This window comes from Tympanuchus pallidicinctus, unplaced genomic scaffold, assembly GCF_026119805.1.
Source record: "Tympanuchus pallidicinctus isolate F22 unplaced genomic scaffold, pur_lepc_1.0 scaffold15, whole genome shotgun sequence".
Classification (NCBI taxonomy): domain Eukaryota; kingdom Metazoa; phylum Chordata; class Aves; order Galliformes; family Phasianidae; genus Tympanuchus; species Tympanuchus pallidicinctus.
In genome coordinates this window covers 29566437-29590218 of record NW_026294669.1, presented here as the reverse complement: position 1 = coordinate 29590218, position 23782 = coordinate 29566437, and the positions used below count along the sequence as shown (strand labels likewise).

At 38.6% G+C, this 23782-nt stretch overlaps 1 protein-coding gene across 4 annotated transcripts in view; it reads left to right on the top strand.

Moving 5' to 3' along the window:
• PMS1 (PMS1 homolog 1, mismatch repair system component) overlaps window positions 1–23344 on the top strand; it is a 51350-nt gene extending 28006 nt beyond the window's left edge. For 3 of the 4 annotated variants that reach the window (XM_052676010.1, XM_052676014.1, XM_052676012.1), the window contains 4 exons: window positions 3250–3705; window positions 4255–4385; window positions 10190–10350; window positions 12882–23344. In XM_052676010.1, coding sequence (XP_052531970.1) covers window positions 3250–3705; window positions 4255–4385; window positions 10190–10350; window positions 12882–13052 — 919 coding nt within the window. In that variant the 3' untranslated portion in view covers window positions 13053–23344. Of the gene's footprint in view, window positions 1–3249; window positions 3706–4254; window positions 4386–8970; window positions 9365–10189; window positions 10351–12881 lie in introns of those variants that run through there. The other variant, XM_052676011.1, reaches the window with a different exon arrangement.
• The last annotated feature ends 438 nt before the right edge of the window (window positions 23345–23782 follow it).

Sequence of the window (23782 nt, the reverse complement as noted above, 5' to 3'; positions counted from 1 at the left end):
GTGATGAATGAGGCACTGTATCGTTCCTGCAGAACTTTTTCCAACCAGCAGTTTTCTTTTTATTGCTTTAAAGTGAGAATTCTCTTTTAGGATCTTTAGTACTTGAACATTTGGAAAACTCCTTTCCCCTATATTTAGTAAGTATCCCAACCCAGTCTACCCCATTATTGTATGTATAAAACCCAGTCAAATGACACAAGGAATTTCTTTCCCCCCAACAGCTATTCCAGTGCCTGTTCAGAATATAGTACAGTTCAAATGCTAGTGGGTCCTTTGTTTCACTCTAAATCAAACCTTTTCAGATTACAGTCTGAATATCAACGTTTCCTATTCTAGACTGTTGTATCAGTGCATTTTTGAAATTCATCTGCAAGTAAGGAAAATATTTTAGCCTTCTTTAGTTTGGGTTTTCTGATTTTTTTTATTTTTATTTTTTTAGAGTGGGGATCTGGTGGTCAGTTAGCTAAAATGTATGTGGAATTTATATTGCTGGGAAAGATCAATTAGAGTGACAGATTTTAAGGCATTCTAAGGCAGTTCAAAATGTGGAAGGTTCTTTTAATGTTGTGAGAGATAGAATCATACAAAGGAGAAAATAAGAGTTCTTCAGCAGTTTTACATGTTTATTGTCAACAGAGTCACTTAAGTGTTGTGAAAATGTATTTTTTTAGTGGTACAGAAGTGAACAGAGGGGATTAAGGAAGCCAGCAGACAAAATAATGTAATTTTCACACTGCTGAGAGGTTTGATGAGGAGAATGGTGAAAAAAAGAAGCTATACCTGTAGAATTGAGATCTCTAAGCAAGCAGAGTGTTCCGATCACAAAACCATGCGTGTAAGAAATGGTGTTTTGCCCACGTCTCCTTCAGCAGGAATATTTATGTTCTAATAGGAATCTACTCCAATTATATTCATGCTTTTAATGAAACAAAACAAAAGGTTCTGCCAGCTGCTTCAGAAAATTGTAATTTGCTCTGCTTTAGCTTTTGGGATTTCATGGCTGCTTTCCTGGTACAACTGTTATGTTTAAGAGCGTGCCTACAGATTATATTAGTTCAGAAAGGAGACCTCTCTGGTAGTGGAATTTTTCTTACCTATAGAAATAAATGCAGTATGGCCCAGTAGATGTTGGAGTCAGTGAAAGATTTACCACTAGTTTTAACAGTACTTTTCAGGTTTGGTGTATCTCTGTTTCACTTTCAGTCTTTTAAAATAGCCCCAGAAAATAATAACTGTAAAGAGATTGTAGTTAACTTTTCCTTCAAGGCAGCAATCCCAAAGAACTGTTCCATGTCTGCCAGAGAGCATGTCTTTGCCTACCAAACACTCTGGATGAATTGGGCCACCTAGAGGTAACAACAACTATCTATAGAACAGGGCAGCCAAAGGGCCGTGCTCCCACTGTGCCTCCAGGTTCAGGCAGCCTTCTGGGCTCTAGACCTCTGTCCTGCCACGAAGTCCCATGTTTAGGTTACAGTAGATACACTCAGCTTCAGCATTTCTGTTTGTGGCTTCTCTAGCAGATCTAAATGAATTTAAATCCCTTTTTGGGAGCAGTACAACCAACAGGTGTCACATAATTACATGGAATAGCCTATTCAGAACAAGCCAGTGCTCATTACACAACCAGAATGTGAAATTTTATGGTTTTTAGGTTATAATAGAAGAGAAAGCTTCCATGCCTGTCCATATTGGCAGCATTGCCTATCCCCTTGCTTTGCAAAGCCAGAGTTGAATTACTTATACTCACTCTGCTCTTTCTTAATACAGCTTGTGCATGTGTCTGGCCTTAGTATTTCTTGTTTATCAGGCTCAAGTAGCAGTGGGAGAACTCCATGCATTAGTTAGGCAAAACCCTTGCAGTAAGGTCTTGCAGGGTTAAAGTTTTTCTGGTGGTGGCCTAAAATGAAAGCATGTAGGACTGACTTTGGAATTGTTTTGGTTCTGGATGACATTTATCAGTACTCTTGTATTTAAATATTGTTATGTGTTCCAACTGTGTCTGTTCAAAGCAGAGTATTTATTGATCTGGTCAATAATATGAATGTATTCTGTATTAGAAAAAGTTCTGGTCAAGTGGTTTAATCGATATTTTAAAAGGAGCAGATGTTTTTTGTCTTAGCGTTTACTCCATAATTTCTAGGACATGATTTATTGCAAGAAACCATTTAAGCTGACTTTTTTTAGTTAACTAAATATTGGTACCATATGTGAATGCTAGCACATCATAATTAATTGCAAATGGTGACCTTTTTGTTGACCTTAATTTTCCAGCACGCATACACATAATTGAATCAAACTGTTCCAGCAAGTAGCAATAAATAAATATGACCAGTGAAAATATTTATTTCCAATACTTATGTATGATAGCGCTGCCTTTTATTGGAGGTCAGATTGGTATGAATAACCTGACAGAATTTAGAGTATCAAATCAGGGCGAAAGGAGGTAGCACATTGCCCCTTTGTCCTTCAAAAAAGTGAGGCTCATAGGAGCCGAGCATAAACCATCTATAAAGCTTTAGCTATCATCTTGATGTTTACAAGCTCGTTAAGAATCCCTTCAGGTTTTAGAGCTTTGGTATGTATAGTAACTTAACTATCAAGACAGCATTTAGAATGGCTCATTACCAAGTCACTTGTTGAAAAGTCTGTAAGTTTATTATTTAGAATTCTGTGATAATCATATCTACCCTGGATTTGCATGCTTTTTATTCATGGCTGGTCTAATTTGAAGTCACTGTGCTTCTTTACCTTAAGTAAAGCCTGAGGCTTATGAAATTATTTAGCCTCCAAACTCCTAGTTAAATGCCAGGACTCCACTTGAAATTTGCAGAGCTCTGGAAGCTCAGGTGGCCTTGTGAATAGGATTGGATGTGCCAGTGACAAAACTTCTGAAGCTATATGTCTCATTGCAAATTCAAATGAAACATAGTTTTAGGATTGAGGTCAAAGGCAATCTGCTGTAGCTGATTGTGTTTATGTAGCCCCCTTCAACAGTTCAGATTTTCTTGGCTGTTGTAATGAAGGAAAACTTCAAACTCATCATCCTTACTGGGTAGAGGTGTAGGGGCACAGTCCCTGGTCTCTTTTCCACCCCAGTCATAGTGGAAGGCGTACTGATGTGGCTACTTGAGTGACCCATGGGAGTTCTTACCTTGCTAGGAGTAGTTGCCTTGTCTTTTGGTTTTGTGTGTTAGGGGTTGCAGTCTGTGATTTCTTGTTTAGTTCAAATTTCTTTTCTTTTTTAAGGTATGAAATAAAAGCTGCTAGAGACCTGGAGCGGTACAACAGAGAGGCTAGCAAAGCCATGCAGGAAAAAGCAAACAGACCTGTAAAGGAGACAGAAAAACAGAAGCCCAGGCTGAAGACTCCTCCACCCAACCAGCAGAAACTTGACAAAATGTTGCATTTTCGAACTGATAAGAAACCCAAGTGTAATCAGCCTGTGAAAGTTGTTACGGTGCCTTTTTCTCTGAGTTCCTGTAGACCTCAGTTTCAGAGGCACGAGAAGAGTGATTCAGATGGACACGAGCTTTGCCTGATCCGTTGCCAGAGTCTTCCTGATATCTGGATACTTGCTACTGAAAAAAAGCTAATGTTGCTGAATCCATATAGATTGGAAGAAGCCCTGCTGCGTAAAAGATTGCTGATGAACCATATCCTTCCAGTAGAGAAACTGGACAAGCCAGTTGTGTTATCAGACAGGTAGAGTACAAATAAGGGAAAAATTGTAGTTTTCATTATTTATAATTAGGTAGAGTAGGCTGATAAGGCCTTGTTCACAAATTCTGTGACTATTTGAATCTGTAAGGGTACAAAACATAAAAATATGCTCTTACAGATTAATAAAAGAACAAAGGATGAGCAAGTCTGGTCATTTTCCAGTACAAATGAGTACAAATTGTGACCTGTTTGGAAATGTAGTGAAGACAAATTTCTTCTCCCAGAGGGGGGAAGTAAATGCTTCACATTTTCACAGCTTCACTCTAGCTAACTTTCCCCATGGATTATGGAGTGGCTGTCATAATTATTACTATTTGTCTAAACTTGGTCATTCTGCAAGATATGTAAATAGTTGATATTCTGTATTTCTTCTTTAAAAAGACTGCTTTTTTCCGACATACTTTTCAAAATCATAATCACTCTTACTATCTGACACTTTTAATGTATTTTTCTGAGCAGTTTTAATTTTAAAATGAAGGATTTTTTTAACCCTTTGGGTGTTGGTTTGTGCGGTGTTGCTTTTTCTCCTAGTCTTCTTGGGGAATCTCACTATATGGATGCTCTTCATAAAATGCAGAAGGATTACCAGACACTAAATGGATCAAGTTATTTGTCAGACCCAAGGCTTGTAGCAAATGGCTTTCAGATAAAAGTGATAGAAGGTATGATGGTTTTAATGTCTTTTAGTCTTACTGGAGCTTCTTTTCTTCTGATTTAATGATTTAAATGATGTCTATTTTGTTGTCCTACATCACATTATCATTGAAAGCACCAAGATCCTGTTTTCCTAAACATTAAGATTCTATTACTTTACTAGAGATGCATTCATCTATATACAATAATGATTAATGGAAACTGATAACAGAAAACATGAGTAAAAAAGGAAGGGTATGTAGCTGGTGGCATAACCTCCTCTTTACATGTAAGCATCTCGTGACATTTTTATTTCTTTTCTCCAAATGCTGATTTGCCATTCTGGCAGAATCATTAAACTGATGAGACTTCTACAGTCAAGGCAGCTTCTTCCAAGATGAGAGTTACTTGCAGAATCTTATGTGAGTGAGTGCTTCAGCTGACTGTTCCTCTTCTGTTCAGCAGCTGAGGAGGTCCAGTAAGGAGATGGAACTGGTTACAGGTTTTCTTTCATACCAGGATTGTAGCACAGTGCCCGAAGGGGCCGGTAAAGAGTGGGTCAGAGGATCATCATCAGCTGTTTTGATAGAGGTTGGTCTCCACTCTGAGATTCTTTCAGCTTAGCAGTAAAAATAAGTGCTTATAGATTTTTTTTCTGAAGAATAATTTACAGTGATGCTGTAAATTATTGTAGATTATTGAAATCTAGAGGCAACCCGCCCAGAATCAATTCTGAGCAGCAGGATTTCTGCAGCAGAATTCCAAGAAAAGCAAACTTCCTTGGGGGCAGTACCTAGCTGTGACAGCTCAGAGGAAAGGTTCACTATAGGAGCTGTTAGAAATGCTATAGCTTCATGTGTTACAGATCCCCGCATATGTACAGTGATGACAGATCTGCTCAAACATATGGGATCTTTTAAGAGTAGGTATGAAAAAGGGATGTACAGTAACTCCTTCTGTCAGGGGCTGGCTCTTGGGCAGAACAGAGCCTAAGCTGTTTTCTTTTCTGAACCACATACAGCAAAAACAAGGATGCTTCCTTCTGAGTGGCTAAATCCTGTGATAAATAATGAGAGCTGTCTAGAAGTGTGCATGAAAGCAATTAGATTGAATCATTAAGGGAAACAAGTACTTGTGGTAAGAGACAGCTCTTAAGAAGCTGTCAGTCAAGCACATAAAAAACTGAGCAAATCTACAACTTGTCTCTAGACAAATAGGGGAAGAAGGGATTGGAGCCCTTATTGCTTATGTACCTTCCTATTTTTTTCCACCTTTTTAAACTGGATGTGAATAAATTTTTGAAGACAGTTTTCAGTCTTGTGGAAATGGGAAAGGCAATCTACTTTTAAAATAGTTTGCTTAGTACAAGAGTGAAATTGTATGATATAATGTTATAGGACTCATGGCAGTAACCAGGAAATAACAATAGTTTCCCTGTGTCCCTCACTATATAAAATTAAGGAAATTAAGTCTTTTGAGGAACCTTGTCCTTGTTTAGTTTGCAGTTTAAGGAAAGTCCAAACAGTGCTCTGTTGGCTTTACATGCACTGTACAGGTTGAGGAACCATTTAATCAAGGACTTGATGGTTACTGTATAGCCAGCCTACCTGAGGAATGACAATCTATTTCAGTTCTTAGTTACAGTCTTATATTTTAACTACTTGAATGAGACATTAATAACCTTTGAGGCTTGTCAGTCATATTTATAAGCTTCTGCTAATGATGTTATGGCAGTTACAGCCTCTGTTATAGCATGTTATTGCAGATGAAGGTAGAAATGCCAACAGAAAAAATGGAATTTCACCCAGCCATTTTTTCCAACTGACCTATGGATTTTTACTTAATACTTCATCAGTTCCTCTTTTTTTTTTTTTCTTCCTTTCCTTATTATTTTCCCTTAAACTTAGCTCTGAAATGCACTATTATCTACTTCTGTTACAAACACTTTATTAAAGTTATTTTTCAGAAACATGAGTATTAATTATCAACGCTCCTTAATTGTCTGTTCTAGAAAATTTCTGTGTAGTTTGAGGTTCTTTACTTTAAATATCCTTGTATAATCTTGATGTAAAACTTACACCTGAATATTCTGTGGGACTTGTTAACTTTGGGAACAAGTTCATTTCATTAAATACTCTACAGTGTCCTTTGTTTTGTCTTGTGGTTTGGTTTTTGTTTTCTGTTTTTATTTTTTAAACTCAGACACAGCCTATAAACAGGACACTTACTCAGTTGTTTTTGAACTTGAAGTTGCCTCAGGTTTTGTTTCTTGACTATGTATTAATAGACAGAAATTCTCTTTTTTTACAAGCAGAGGTTTTCCTTTCTTTATCTTTGCATTTGAATGTGACAGTTGTATCCCTACTAATACTTTCTTGCAAAGAAACAAGTTGTTCAATATTTAAGTCTGTGATGCCATCAGTTGGTCCTTAACCCTTCTACTGTCCAATTTGTCAGCTCTCATAAATCATCTTTTAATTGCTGTTTCTTAATGTAGACTTGATTCAACTCATGTGATAACTTCATACCCTTGTTCTTCCTAACAAGGACTCTGTGTATGATTTTGTTCTACCATTTTATTGGGAAATCTTTGAACTTCTGGCTACATTTTCTTTTTTCACGAGTCCAGCCTTTGGACAGTAGTTTCTCCAAGAGTGCAGGAGTTCCAGACCATGCTTGGGTATGGTTTCTCTTAAGGCTACGTCTGTCCTTTGAATATTCTCTTGCTGTAAAATGAGAATGTAGTTTACCTTTGGTTTGAGTGATTGCAACCAAAGCTGTTTTAAGTGTTCTAGATGTTGGATATGCCATGTTGTCTTGTTTGGTAGACCAATATTTTTGTTTCTTTGTCTCTCTATATTGATTGCTCAGCACTCTAAAGAGTTTCTAACTAGATTTTTCTCTGGATAGCTGACAGTGAAAAACATGTTGTGAAATAACTCAGGAAAGTTTCTTGGCATAAATGTCACTTAGGCAAAATCAATGGTTTCTTTGTGGAACATGCCAATTGTGATCCTCATAAGTGGTGACACTGAGCCTCCTTCACCACCCTCCCGCCCACTCAGTGTTCTGGCCTTGCTCAGACTTCAAGTGATGCTGCCTTTGAGAGAGTGCTCTTATTGCTTTTACTTCTGGGTTCCTCCTGGCGTTTGTTTGCTGAGTATAGCTTGCAGTGATCGCTATGCGCAGAGAACCATTTCAGGAAGTAAGGATTACTTTCCATCCAGTTCTGATCATATTTATGATATACAGATGTTCACAACAAATCCGTTTCCTCTGTGAAATCTTGAGATGGGTGGAAATGCTTGGGTGGAAATGAACTGAGAACTGGCACCGTGTCATAGCCTTTTTTTAATCTATGTGCCTTGAACTAAGGCGAAATGTTAGAGTCGAGTTAGAATACACATATCCAAACTACATGTATACAAAGACTGTGTTGATAAGGTTTCAAAGAGCAGTAACACACAACCAACCTGCTTCCTTTGGTAATGCAAGCTGCTGCTTGTAAACAACCGGTGGAAAATCATGCTGCTACTTTACTTCAGTTTAATTTTGATCGAAGTCTGTAAGCTAGGTAGTCTTACAGTGTCACCTAATCTAGGTGGCAGCTGGAAGAGAACAGATTTTCCTGGCCATCGAAAAGGAATTATCCAAAGGTGATTGTGAATGTTTTGTTTGGACAGACAAAGGGGAAATTTTTAGCAATGAGAAATCCACATTTTTAGTCAGTTGAAAACTAGTTTATTTGTTCATTGAAATATTTTCCTTGGAAGTTGGAAAGCATTTCACAGAATTCACTATGGAAACTGCTTGAAGACTGCTGTTTGAGTACTCAAAAATTTTAACGTATATTTTGTCAAAAATTTACAAGTATATTGAGGTTTGGACATCTGCTTATATCATCAAACGTTGCCAATGTCTGAATTCCTGCAAAGACTTGCAGATAAATATATGTTAGTCAGCATGCAGTGTGCTACTTTTCAGTCTGAAGAACATAAGCAGAAAGGGAGAAATAGAAGTTAGCAGAGAAGGAGACTTCAGACGTTGTATTATTTGTTCTTATGGTGTGCTCTCAAGTCTGATTTGACCCATAAGTAAATGAACAGTATTGTGAAGTTAAATCTGACTGTCAAAATTTGCATATGGAGAAATTGTTATTGGTAAAACCCATGAGTTCCAAGCAGTCTCATTAGGAAGCGTGTCTGACTGGTTTACTGCATGTGCAAAAATTCACTTTGCACGTCCAGAATCTTACAGTTGTGAAATTTTAAGGGTAGCTGTGAGGATTCAAACTTTTCAACTGGAAATCTTAAATGTAACAAAGTTCTGTGTCCTGCATTTGGTAGCCTATATTGCAAATTATTGAAAAGCTGTCAGATAGGATGTGCTGTTATTGTAGAAAAAGGACATAAGCAAGTGATCTGAATCAGCAACACGAGGTTAGTCTTACTTTAATTGAAGCAGAAATTGCATAAAAATGAAGAGAAGTGGTGAAGGAGATTAAGAACGGATTATATTTGCTGCTATCTCTTGCAGCCTTTCTTATGGAGAAATACTGGCATTGTATGTGATCCTACCTCATCTTTAATAACTGGTGAACTTTGTTGCTTTCAGCTGGTTCTGATTGCAGGCTCACAGCAGTATGTAAATATGCTGGGCTTTACTAGCTGAGACTGGGATTCTGAGGGAAAGACAGCCTGAGGAAGAGGATGACAGCAATGCTGGATGAAAAAGGAAGTAAAATTCCAAATTTGAAGTGGTGCTAAATATGTTGCTGGGATGAGATTATGTGATTCTTAGTTCCTGGCATCAAATTCCCATTCTGATCAAAATCTCTTACCCGAAGCCTGAAAAACTCCATCATCATGATTTACCTTTATGACATACCCATATTTAGACAACACTTTTCAACCTGTACAGTCCTTCTGTTCATCTACAGTCTCATTTATTTACTGTCAAATTAACAATGATCAGTCGTGGATAATAATGATCTAATTGCAATAGCTAATACATTGTCTTGTCTTATATTGTATGTATATTTTTGTTTAATCTCTAAAATCTTCAGATACTTCTAGTACTATAGCTTGTGTATTATTAGGAATATGAACGATCCCTTGTTGCAGTTGTTTAATTTAATCCAGTTTATACCAGTCTGCTTGTTTCCTCTTTTGATTTCACAAAGTCATTCATGATCCAGGCTGAATGTATGCCATCCTCCCACCTTAGGCCAAAACAAAGGGAGGATTTAATCTCGTTTTAAATTGTGGTGGTGTCACGTGAGCGTGTATGAAGTCTGTCATTGAGGTTTTAGATATGCAGGCTTCAGATCTTTCTCTGCAGTGCTGGGAGAAATAACTGCTTTTTGGTTTGGTGGAAGTCGAATTTGTTATGATGGAAGTTGAACTGTACAGATGTTTAAACCGGTTACATAGAAAATAGGGCCAACATTGTTTTAATTATTTTCAAATTAAATTGTATTTTATTATAAGCTTCTAATTTAACTTAACCTATGTTTTAATCAAAGCTGTAGAAGCTTTAATTAAAGCTATGCTCAAGGCTGGAAATGCTGCCGAAGGTTTTAAGCATTTCAGCAGCACCAGCGAGGATTTGAATTAAATTGAACCGGTAGGCTTGTGATGTCAATATGGACAAACCATCATTTTGAAACAAAGAAACACATTTCAGAAGACGAGTAAAAAAGGTGTCCAAATTGCGTTGAATTCACTGTACTAAGTTATCAAGTGATTTTAGATCTGTTTAACTTCCTCTGAATTGCTCCAGGGTAGAAATCAAAGCAGTGTGTAAATTGCTGTTTTATTTTTTATGTTTTCAGGTGCTTCAGCTACAGAAAGCCATATGGAAATAGAAGGAATGGCTAATTGCCTGTCCTATTATGGTGTTTCTGATTTGAAAGAAATTCTGAATGCAGTAGTTAATAAAAATGCAAAGGAAGTATATGAATGCAGACCTCTCAAAGTGATAAACTACTTGGAGGTAAGGCATAACAATTTACTTGTAAAGATTGGCTAGCTGAGCTCAAGTCTTTAAAATCTTCAAGGTTGAGATTCTTTTTTCAATTTTTCATTGTAAGTAATGTAATTCTTGTCTGAACAGAAGTTACTTTTGAAAAGGAGAGTGCCAGATCCTCTCTGAGGTGTACGGGCTCTGCATTGCTTACCAAAATACTTCCATCAGACATACCACAAAACAGTCATCCATTGTGATCTAATACATGCTGAGAGTTTGTGCTCACAGGGTTTTTCTGGGTATGCAGTTTTCAGAAAGGAAAGGCATTTCTCCTTGTCAGAATACAGAGAAGTCATAAAATCGCTTTCCAGCTCTTCAATGCAGTTGAATCCAGAACAGTAATCAAGCTTTTATTCCCTCCGAAGTAGATCTGTGAAGGAATAATCAAATGATTTAAGTTATTAGTTTATGAAAAGTAGGAATTAACAAACTTAATTCTTGTGTGAACCTCAGAGAGTTGCATGTCCTGAAAAGCAGAAAGTGCACCATTTCCATTTGACGAAGAAAAATTCCTATGATTCATTCCAAAAGGGGATAAGAGACAAAGAGAATTTTCTTTGCCAAAAAAGCAAGCTGTCACTGAAATTAAGACATTGAAGTGAAAGAAATGAAGTCTCACATGTAGTGAAACCCATATGCTTCTGCAAATGCTTGTATTTAGTTAGCATCAATAACTTCTGAAGTTAAGGGCAGCGCATGCTGACAACTGAGTCTCAGAAGTCCACTCTACTCAAGGCACTAGTGACTAAGTTTTGCAGGAAACCATGTGTTCTTTACCAGCAGCCAGCACTATTCACAAGCAGCCAGAGAAACGGTGCTTTAGTAGAAGAATCTTTAAGCTGTTTTCTTTCAGATGTTGTTATGCAACAGTTGGAACCAGAATTACTTTTTTTTTTTTATGTTTGATATGCAGTAGATAAAATTGTCTGCCCAGAGACAATAATAGACATGAATTCACAGAGATGGCTAATAAACACGGTACTAGTAAGAGCTGGAATAACTAAAAGAAGTAGTTTTCCATAATTTCTTAACTTATTTCTAGATAGTTTACTAATGCCATCTTAAGCCACAGTTCTTGAGATATCTGTTCAAAAGAATACCAAGGTATATGTTAAGCTTGTTTTTATACAAGCTCTTGCCTGTGTGTTTTTCTGAATTAGAGTACTTATTGTGGCCGATATTTACATGGAATATATATATAGTATAATATAATGTAATAATAATGTGATAATGTTATAATATAATATAATGTAAATATATATCAGCCTTTTGAACATTCATTATACAAATCTTTTGCTGCTTTTTGGGGTCAGTAAATTGACAGCTGCCTTTGCTATTGTCATGCACTCTTAAGGAAAGAGTCAGTTAAGCATTGAGACAGGGATGTAACCTCATTTGGAGGTGGAAGCCTTAAGTTCTCTACTTACAAATACCTGTCTGTCAGGTGGATTGGGATGGAGTTGATTTGTGTGTTTAAAAGGAGAGCGTGTGTGTATATGAAGGTACAGTAAAGTGTATGTTAAGAGACTATCAAAGCATTATTAAAAGCTGTTGGCGATCTTGTGAGGAACAGTTCAAAAGAATGTTGAGCAGTAATAGTAGCTGGAAAATGCATATTCCCTAGAAATTATATGTCTTGCATTTGTGAAGAAGATAAATTTTAAAAGTAAGCACTGGATTTTTATTTTTTTTACTATTACTTTGTGTTCAAAGATGGAATTTCTGTCCTAAGTTGGAGTAATCAGCATATCTTCTTCTTTGGCTATCTTCTGGTAAACCTAGAAGCAAAAGTAGAGAAATGGTCAAAGTAAAAGCCTGCCTAAGTAGAGAATGGTCCACAGTGATCATTTTTCCATTTGGAAGAGAGGGCTGGGGGGGAATGGCTGAAAAGATTCATATTAAAAAATGTTAAATGTTGGTTTCATGCCTTGTGAAGGCATGACAGCCTAAGATAACAGCAGGAAACAAATTAATTTTGAAGCTACTGATTCTTTGAGGATGTTTGCTAGTAGTGCAGTGTTTAGCTGTCACTTTTGATTTCTAGTACTGTGAGACAATAGTATAAAGTATACATTTAATACAGCATTGACCTAAAATTTCACAATAGTATTTTTAATATTTTGTTTAACTATTTGTTTAATTTATACCAGTTCACAATTTTGTGGTGTAGAATACATCTTGTGAACTGGTAAATCTTTTCAGGCAACACTGTCACCAACAGAGAAATTGAGCTATTCAGAAACACAGGGACCCTAACAGAAAAAGTGCCAACATAACCAGTGGACTGTGTGTGACTGTCACAGAAGAGCAGGAAATGACCAGTATGATATGTTTAGAGTTTAATTTGTGTTTCTGGGATTCAGAGTATATAAATGTGAAAGGAAAACAGTGACCTTTCCCCAGTGAGTGCTTCATTCATGCTTTCTGATAGCCCTAGGTTAACATGTTACAAAGCAGAACTTTAACACTGTTGGGTTTTTTGTTTTTCCTTTCCACAGGGAGAAGCAGTGCGTTTAGCTCGGCAGCTGCCCTTACATTTGTCAAAAGAAGATGTAGAAAACACAATTTACAGGATGAAGCAACAGCTTGGAAGGGAAAATAAAGGCTGTGTTCATGGTCGTCCTTTTTTTCATCACTTAACAGATATTCCAGAAGTTAACAAGCCATAACTCCAAGGAAATTATTCAGTAAATGGAACATTTTGTTTGGGATCAGATTTCTCTTGCTTAATTTTGATCGTTATTCTGTAACCTCAGCACGTTTTGTGTAAAGCTTTTGTATTGTTACTTTTCATTATCAAAGTTCACCTTCTTGATATTTTTTTTAATTTAAATTCAAATGCTACTTGAGAAATGGAAATAAATTAACATTGTAGAGAAAAGCTCCACTATTTTTAAAAAGAATTTATTAAAGAAATATTCTCAACTACTTTGATGCTTTTCTCACTACTGCAGATTTAGAAAATATCAGTATGTCAAAATGTTTTAGATATGGTTATAAGCTGCTCTCCACAGAGCGTGGCAAAATTTATTGCACTATGACAAGTTATGTTAATTTTTAAAGGAAGCCAGATAGCAGTAAGTTATTTAAGCATTTAAATATGGCCCTACCATATATGGTTGTTATTGGCACATATTTATGTTGTTGGATTTCTATCTGTAAACTGTTAAATTTTGTGAAGTCCTAGAGTTCAATCTCTGGAAAGCTTTTCTATTAACTGTGCAAATCACTCCAATTATTTCTAACCTTCAGGTGCAAAGTTGTGATTCTTAAAAGTTCAGTACAATGCTAAAACTTAAGATTAATGAAAACCAGCTTAGTATTTAAAAGATGAATGGATCAGAGTCATGAGAGTACAGGTTAGCACTGGAAGCAGATGTCAACACACCTGCAATAGTGCAGTGCTATACTTGAACCATTTGCCATTTGGAAGCAGACAGTCCTCAGTCGAAAAGAGCATGGCATAATTAAGGAGAAATCTGCTATATAAAGAGCTGCTGATGGTGGTAAACTTGTTCATTTTGTTTCTACCATAATTTACTAGATTATGCCTTCTGTGCAACACATCTCTGGAAGCGTATGTTTAAAAGTTTCAAACAAGATGACCTGTAAATTTGTGTATGTCCCTAATTGTTTTGTCACAGCACATTTCAGTACTCTGTAAGTATGGGAGTTAGCCTAACTTTGCAGTGTTTCTGTGGCTGCTAGGTAAGTGGTTAAAAGGTTGCTGAAAAGCCTGAATCTAAGCTGCTTTGTGGGCAAGAATATCAGAGTATCAAGGAAATGCATAGTGTGAAAATGCAGATTATTGATATACTGCTCTGTACCAAACAGCAATGAGCTAATGAACGATGCAACAGCAAGTAGTATTTATTACCTCTCCTGATACGTGGAAGGATAGTGCAGCAGCAAAAGTGCAGCAAACAAGGTACTCCCTTCCTCTTTCCTTGAGCACAAGGAATATGTGAGTTCCTCTTCTGCTGTTCCCTACCTCTCGTGCACCTGTCATATGTCAGACTGAGAACAGCTGAAATACTAGGCAGTGAGAGCCTTCAAGAGTAGTAATGAAGTGTCAAGGGGGAAGCAGTAGTCTCTTTCTGGAGAAGGTTTGATATCTGCTGTTACTCTGAGGGAGTCCTAAGACATAGCTGTGAATATCCTGGCCATGAGAGACATGCAGAAGGCAAGGGGTTGATGTGCTTGACTGAAAAACCAGCAAGAGGATCATGCATCCAAAGGCTGGGTGATCAAGCAGCTAACACCTTTCTTTTGGATTGGCATTATGTTTCCCAGCTGTGAAAGATCTTAACAGGTTTTGGTGTGTTGGGATGACTTTAAAGAGAGTGTTAGGAGCCTCATCAGAGGCCTAGCAGTACACTGCAGAACTGGTTATATACTCACACTGACGGCAAACCCCGTGGGCAGGAAGGAGTCATTGGAGAAGGAGGGGTCAGCAGCACAGGGACAGGGGGAGGAGAACAGAGCGGGGAACAAGAGAGTGCACAAGCAAGGTATCTTAATTTGTAATGAGAGCATGAGTGGAAAACTAGGTTCACATTGTCTGTAAATGACACTCACTGCAGAAGATGTGAATTTTCAGAGTGAAAGCAAGGAGGGGTATGGAGGCACAGGAATGAGATGTGACTTTGGGCTCTGAGGGGAAAACATGATCCTGGTGTGGCAGTGGATGTGGGAGGTTATGGTTTGTTTTTACTCTTGTTTGGATCAGTTGAAAGAGCAGCCCTAGCCATGAGAAATGCCAAAGTCAATACGGAGAATGGATCACTAAGTGAAGAAATTAAATGACTGCATGCTCTGATTTTAATTGGTTAGGACGAGTAGTTAGTTGTATGTGTGTTAATCTCAGTAAGTGCTACGTGTGTGTGTATGTATGTGTGTATATATATATAAATCTCAGTTAGCCTATGTAGCAGTTCCTGAGTTTAACGGTTGTTCACTCAAAGGTACACAGGTGAGGTGGGTGGTAAATTGATACAGCCAGCATCTGCACAGGTGCCGAGCTGGGCTCAGTTGCCATGGCAACAAATGAGCAGCAGGCATTTCTGTGGGGCAGGTGTGCTTCCCTCCTGCCTTCCTGCCCAGGCTGGTTGTTCTGTGCTCCGGAGGTACCTCGAGATATCTCCTTCAGGTAGGTGAGCGCAGAGTTCTTTCGGTCTCAGTTGAGACTTCTTTTAGTCTTTGTGAGGTGCTGGGGGCTGGCAGCGAGTGCTGCAGGACGGCGCTGTGGGGACGAGGCTGTACCTCACCTCAGCAATGGCGGCTGCCTGTGAGTTGAAACGGGGAGTTGTTCTGATGCTGTGCTGAGGGGAACTTGGTGATGGTTGTAGATAGTTTTGGGGAAGCCAGGCAGTGTTTTTGGTGCAGTGGTTCTTGCACTGAAATGCCTATCAGCTTTGATCCTTGTCTGCTGTCTCTCAGCCCTCGGGTGACATGAGAGAGTCTCCTCAGAGCACCGGGGATATCGGCGGGCAGCAGCCCTGAACTGTGCTCCCTATCGGGAGGGAAAAACAAACGCTGGAGAGGTGCAACACCGTGTAAAAGCTCGGTTGCTAGTAGGCTCTCCCCTTAAAGGACGAGCTGGAGCAGGACGGGTTGCAGTGAAGCAGGCAGGGAGCCTCAGACCTGCCCCTCTCCACCGCCAATGGCTGGCTGTGGGCATCTCAGGGGAGTTCCAGTATTTGCACTGCCCTCTGCTGGCATTCGATTCTTGTGTAGATCTGCCTGACAAAGTGGTCAACTGGCAGCTCCGGGCTGGTGACGAGGGAGCACCGTGCTCTCCTTGCAATCAGCGGTGTGCCAATGTGTTCCCATGTGGGAAACTGCTCATGGAGGGCTCTTCTCCCCTTCCCCAGATAAGCCTAGTGCAGGTAGCAGCATTTCCTGTCCAGTAACGTAGGCCTTTCCATACTAAGGCTTTTTTGTTTCTTTGGTTTTTTAACCTTCTGGCTCTCTGTATCTTTCCTCTTTTCTCAGAAGGATCGCGTGTATGGTGTTTTTTGGCCGGCTGTGCTGGTGCACTTCCAGCTCGAGTGTCCACCTCCCCCAAATTCTGAGAAGTTCTGTCTTAATATGGAGCCTCTGAACAATAACTTTCTTTTTAAATACAGAAGAATCTTACCGAAGGAAGATAAATTTGTCCTGCTTGTAAATATAAGCACACAAAAATACCTTCTACTTGTTTCTTTTCTAAATGTATTGAGAGTTCTAATAATGAAGTTTGTTTCCTGTTGGTTAAGAAGTGTGTATGTGAAGGGATTGGATTATTTCCATGGATATATATTTCTATTCTTTCAGTATGAGCAGTGCCAGTTCAGAGAATAATTGCAAAACCAGGGGGATGGTGACTTATTTGAGGAGCCCTTAGTCAATAATTGTTAGCAAATTCTATGGTGCGTGTTGTTAAAATGGGCTCTTCTATATTTCAGTATGGATTACTGAAAGTGTCTAGCAATGGAACCAATACCTTCAAACAATGTTCTGATTGCACAACTGATAATTCTTCAGTTGCAGGGTTTTCATGCGTTTTCTAGTGGTTTTTTGTTGTTGTTGTTTTTCTAATTTCCTTACAAATGTACTAGTATTACTTTCATGGAAGTAAGCATCAAGGACAACAGGGTTTTTTGTTGTTGGTTGGTGGTTTTTTTTGTTGTGGTTTTTTTTTTTTTTTTTTTTTTTTGAAAGATTTGCTAATATTTGGTCTTCAGAACTTGTTGTATCTTTTGTAATCTGGCCTGGTTTCTGGTTGATTGGGTTTCTGTGTGCATGTTTCTTAGACAAATCTACAGCTTTGCATTTGTTGTTTGTCATTGGTGGTGTTTTTGTTGCTTTTTTTTATTATTATTTTTTTGCTACAATAGTAATATTGAAGAGTTTAAAAATCTGTTTCTTTTATATTCAGTATTCAGCAGACTGGGTTAAGATTTATGTTAAGCTTAAGGGATGTTCATTTAATTTTTCAAATGGAAACCTACCAGAAGTGGCTTTTATTTTCTCTCTCTCCTCCTCCTTAAGCACAGAGTATCATATCTAAAATTATGAAGAGTATAAATGTGGAAATGTTAAATCTTTTGTTAATGGCTTCGAATTAAGCACACATTGTTGCAGATGATTTGGAGGACTTATTTAAAGTAAATATACAATTTCAAGCTCAATTATCATTCATAGTTTAACTACGCATAGTGAGGTATTAGGTCTGTGAATTTGATACAGTGTTACTTCATAATTACGATGCTTTTTTTACAGTAAATTTGATATAGAACAGTTGCTAAAGGAAAGCTGCTGAATAGTGTGACCAAACATTTTATGGAACACATCTGGTGAATTAGTTCAGGATGTGCCCTGCATAAGAACAGAGCCTTTTGCACAAAACGAGAAGGAAGCTAACTCCACATGTATATGTTTGGCGGACATGAGAAGAGTTTAAACAATTACTAGTTAATTGTGTAAGCTAATAGGAGGGGTGCTCGTAATGTCATTTCAAAATAGCTCCAGAGGAAATAGATGAGAATTATTGTTTTAAAATCTCAAATGAATGGTTTACACCTGTTAATGTTACATTTAGAACAGCTGTTTCTTTTATTATCAGTAAACAGATGCAGAAAGTAATGGAATGTTTTAAAGCAATATGTTAATCCTGTCCCCCACTACTGAACATTCTCACAATCTCGTGATTAAATATTAACTGTAGTAGTGCTGTCATCTGCAGCTACAGAATTCTCAGGGGTTTGTTTATCATCTACGTATCTGACATTGTAAATGTTTATCCAATGGCACTGTAGTTTTTATCAATTGATGACATGTCCTTTTGCACATCAGTAATTTTACTGACAATTCTGTTGGAATTACTCAGCCAAAACGGCCCTGAACTTTGAGTTTTTCAATACTTATTTCTTCCTTGGTAATTACACCCTCCATTGCTGCTTGGCATCGTGGGTAAAGCTTTGCCAGAGCAGACTCTGTTAGATCCAGCACTTCACATCACTGCACGTTGGGGCAGCACTCATAAGGTGGTACAAATGAGGCTTTTAGGTAGCTCATGGGAATTTTTGTTCTGTGTGAAAATAGCTTCAACCCAAGCTTATTTTCTGTATGCCTTGAGACAGATGTGTCATGTAAGTACAGAACAGCTATGATTCTGATGGCTTATGGGAAAAAATGACTCGCAAATGTGGACACCACGTGTAGCTAAAGCAAGTATTTAAAAGTCAGCTCCGAAATTGACCTGAGATTGTGCAGAAATGGGTACTTGCCACTCACCTCCTCAGAGTTGATAGTTCCTCGAATGAAAATGTGCTCGTCTTGAAGTTATGGTATCTGTGAATGTGACACATTTTGGGAAAACAACATTTCAGTGAAATCACGTGAAATTGTGGAGCTTTACTAACTCAGCACTCCAAGAACGGAAGCACAGAAGATTAATGCTCTATAACTTGTTTGGCAGATTAGCTTTCAGGAAACGTAAAGACCAATGAATATGGCAGCTGCATTATTAAAATACTGTATTCAAACTCAGGTCAATTTGTTCATTCATGCATGGAGTAACTCGGCAGTAATTGGATCATAACATTTTTGTTGTTTTAAATAACCGGTATTTCATGTCTCTGCACTTACAGTGCCTGTTCAAATTAGAATATTGGCACAAGGAGCAACCATTTTGCTAGAGGTGATTTTATAGGAGTGCTCACTTCTCAGGTTGTCCAGTGAGAAAATGACATTGGTAGAAGTACAGTTTGCACTCATTTTTGGAGGATTGTAAAGATGCCGAGTCTTAAAATGATTTGAGTGGATATAAAATAACAAAGATGTTGTGTCTTTCCCTGTACTTATTAGCCCGGTACTGTTTCCACAAGGTGAATGAGTGGTCTTAACAAGAGATGAGAGAATTTGTCTCGATTAAATAATAGGAGGAACTCTCTCATATTCATTCAGTAGATTTAGAAGAAGTCCTGTCATCTAACTTCTGGAGAAAGTAAAGGAAAATCCTTCTGGAAATAATTTGGGTTTATTTCATATAAAGTAGTTGTTGAAAGGCAAATGGTTTCAGCTGTGAGGAGTGATTCTTGTCAAACTTTGGGCCAGAACTGACTAGTTATAAATAGATTCTTTCAAAGCAATGTGCTATGGGATTTCTGTTCTTCTTCACTTAAAACAAACAGAGTTTGACTCTTACTTAGTTAAAACTTCTGTTCCCTGGCAGTGTAGGTATGTATAAATTAGTATAAGAACCTGTTTGTAGTTACTCAGATGTGTGAAACTAGTTCTAGAAAATGTTCCCTCTTCAGAGGGATTCAGTTACTTCTCCCCCAAGGTAGCATCCTGCTTCACACAGCATTGCTGCCATTATTGCTTCTGAAGCTTTGCATTTGAAAACTATTTGCTTGTGATCTGTTGCCACTTAAGAGAGCTGTAACTCTGCTGTTTGCTGCAACCTCTGAGCATGTGAAAACACTGCCAGCTCCTTCAGAGAGTATGGATTTGAGCTGACATCTGCTAGTAAGTGTGATTTTTGCGTCGACTATGAGAGAGCAGTAAGGTGGACTCCATCCTTTCAGAACTGCAACCTTTTGTACTGTTAGCAAGCTTTACTGTAGATGTACATGTGTAGATGTGATATTAAGGACCACGGTTTAGGGGGCAATATTGGTGGTAGGTGGGCGCTTGGGTGAGATGATGTTACAGATCTTTTCCACCTTCATGATTCTATACGCTGAAAAGTGCACCGACTGCTGTTAGGTTATGGAAGTTCCTACACAACACCATCAGCAGCTTGAGCTGGATGCAGAGTTGTGGTGGGGGAACAGGAAACGCAGTTCTTGCAGCTAAGCTTCTGCTTTTAGGTTTTTGGCGTAATTGGTCTGAACGTAATGGCTAATGGTTGGCTGTGCTTAACTCTCACCTAATTAGGAGCTCTTTGTAGAATCCTGTGGGCTGAAGTTTTAGAACAAATGGTACCAAGAGTCACCAAAACTGTGCAGTCTTTTGTTAAACTGGTGCGCGCTGCTCCTTCTGCATTTACCTGGATGCTGTATAGCAAGAAAGTGTTGTGCTGACTCCTTAAATCATGCTAAGCAATCATAGTCTCGAGCACTGGCAGGTTTTTAGTTTATTGGCAAGCCTGTGTGAATTAAAACTAAAATTCTGAACGAAGACTTGTAAGGTACAGTGTATTGCAATAATAACTGTCTTAGTAGTTTTCTTAACCTTGTCAGCCTGAGTCTTTAACTTAAAAATTTGCAACAAGTATTTTGGCACAGGGCAGTTTGTTGTAAGGAGCGTTTAATGGCTTGTTATGTCCTATTTCTATAAACAGAAGTCATTTAGAGTTCAGCAGATATATTTAGAATCAGCATTTGTGCTGGTAGTTACAAGCTGAATAAAATTATCTCTGAAAATCTCAATATGCAGAAGGGAACAGACCAGTTCAAATTTATCTCACAGCAAACTCTTTCAGGAGGTTTTGATGCCCGCTGTCATTAACCTTCAAATTTAGGAAATAGATTTTAAACTACTTATTAAAAAGATTAAGTTAAATGATAACAAGTGTTGTGTGCAGGCACTGCTAGTTTAGGAGAAAGTTATGATTATGGCCGTCCAACAGTCTGGCCTTGCTCACTTGATCCTAGCAAAATACCTTGATCTTCATAGGGGCTGTCTCTGTGAAGGAGTGCAGTGTAGAGTGTGGTGGCACCTGGGGAGGTGGGCCTTGGGCTGCTTTGGATCAGAAATTATTAAAAGGACTTTGCACAGAGTGGTTTGTAACCTAACTTTGCAGTTTGTTGACTTCTAGTTACGTGCAATGTCTGGGAAACGTTTGCCAACTCTGCTTGCAATAGGAGTTTTATGGCAAATAGTAAATTAAAACCATAGTGACCTTTTGGTCTTGCTGACCATGTGCATAAAGATGTCTGTCGTTGTAATCCCAGCAACGAGGTGCTGGCTCAGAGGACAGCAGGGATGAGCGATGTTCTTGTACATTTGTTCTCCTGTGTTTTTATAGGGAAAATTCTGCAATTAGAATGTTTGTAATAGCACTCAGATGAAGGGGTTTTGTCATATTTTGTGTTGGAAAAGGTAGTTGTTCTTTTGTCTAGAAAACAAGATTCATTTAGTCGTCCAAACAGACATTGGTGTCTATTGGTTGAAATCTTAATTGATAATTCTTCCATGGTTACTTGCTCTGGCTCCTCTGGTGGGAAGCCTGATAATTTGTAGGTGCGAGGTATAACTCGGATAAAGATTCTGCTGGACATTCAACTGAGGAGTTTGAAAACATCAAATTCAAGGTATGTGCTGCACTGAAGTGCTTCTTCCCTCCTGTATTTTAGCACAGTTGGAGCTGTTCTTATGCTGAAGTTTGGACATCTTGTACGTAAGAAAGAATATGTCACCTGGTTGAGTGGCTCCCAAGTAACCAACCTGACAGAAGGAGCATCCTGCAGGGATGGTTCAGTAAATAGCTAGGAATTAAGCTCTATGTAGTTGTGCCTCAGCAGGCCGTGTTTCTGATTTTACCTTGGTTGAGTTCTGATCACTGCAGTTTTTGTAGAAAGTTATTACTTAAGAGGGAGCAAGTAGGTACTTGTAGAGATTCTGAAATTGTACCTGATGGCTTTCAGTGCTGCTCACCCCCGCGTCTGCACCATGGCGCTGTGTACATGGGTGGGAGCAGCACTGCACCCGTTTGCCCCATCAGGAAGCCAACACGTGGAGCCCAGATCTGACCCAGTGCTGGCAGACCTGGCAATGGGACCTTGTGTGCAGCCTGCTTCCCTGCTTCAACTGCAGGGGAAGCCTGCTTGCTGCAGAAAGCGATACTCTGGTACCGAGTGATATATATGGCGTGCAACACAAAAGATTTCCTGTTTTCAGTTTATATTACATGACCTGTGGGCTAACTGAAGAAAACATCACTGAGAAAATGCTACATCTACATATACAAGTGTTCCTATTGATACGTTATTTTTCTAAGATTTTGCTGAGTAAAGCTATTTCCACACATAAGCATTTTGGCCATCTGCAACTGCTCGTCAGTGAGCCTGGTTTGAGAACACTGGTTGTAATTGTAACCTCAGGAATGTGTGACCAGCTCGCGGCCAGCTGTGCATGCCCTGACTTTTCCCAGGTGTTAAGATCATGGCCACTTTTGTTCACTCTAATCAATGGGGCAAAATACATTCCCTGTTCTGTCCCACCTTCTACTAAACCCGAGAAGTGTTATTTTGTGTGGTTTTGTTTGAGATGTCATTACAAATAAGTAGACGAAGGTGTCCATGTTGTTTCATTATTGTACATACGTGTCATAGTGTGCAGAGTCTGTATGGTGGTATATATTTAGAGAATTTTAAAGTGCTCCTCAGTGTGCCGTGGTCTTGCTATGAATTAGCAGTGCTGACCCTGCAAATTACAAAAGTGGGTTTTTTTTTTTTTGAAGCCATTTACTTACATTTCAACAGCATGTATATTTCTGCAGTTTATCTGGACGGGGTCAGCAGCAACATGTTCTAATCATTTTTATTTTAATCATCCGTTTAATGATTGTGGGAACAATTACTAGTCTTCTGCTTGGCAGCCTAACTGGAAGCCCTCCCTAAATCCAAGCTGGAGGTATCTTCACATGGTTTTTAGTTTTATTTTCTGTGCCTAAGAAGTGTTATCTAACCCTGTAGCACTTTCCATGAATAGTATTTGGTGCATTTAATGTGAGGGATGAATATAGCTTACGAATAAGCAGTACGTGTGAGTACGGGTATCCTTTCAGATGCTGTGGAGAGGGAGGGCACTTGGAGTAATCACAAATGGAAATGGGCTCATTGGCCCTTAGCACTCTTTTTAGTCAAGTAAAATGTTAAGCATGAGATTAATCGATGGATGTGACCATTTGCAGATATAAAGAAATAAATCTTCCTCAAATCACTATGGATGGCAAAAAAAAAAAAAACAACAGTGAGTTGGCATTATCTCTGTGTAGTCAATAAGGACAGGACCTGAGTTCATAACTTGAGACCTGTTCTTGATAAGATCTGAAAGATGAGATCTGAAAGATGCTTACCTCTGGAAGTAACCTACCTACTCAGACCAGTTTCTGGGCTAGAAGGCATTTAGACCTTCAGGTGGAGCAGATGTGTATCAAGCTAAAAGAACATGAATTATGAACTCGTGTACAAAATGCAAGTGGTACATATTGAAAGAAAAGGCAGCTCAGGACAAATGCATGAAGAGCTTGACGGTATTTTAATGCAAAATAATAGTAGCAAAGCTGGTCAGCCTTCTGGTCTGAATGCATCCCCGCTGTTCTCCAGAAGTCAGCAGGAAGAGACACTTAGTGAGCTTATGACCAATTAAATTCTCCATAATTTAGGTGAATTGACAAATGGGCATC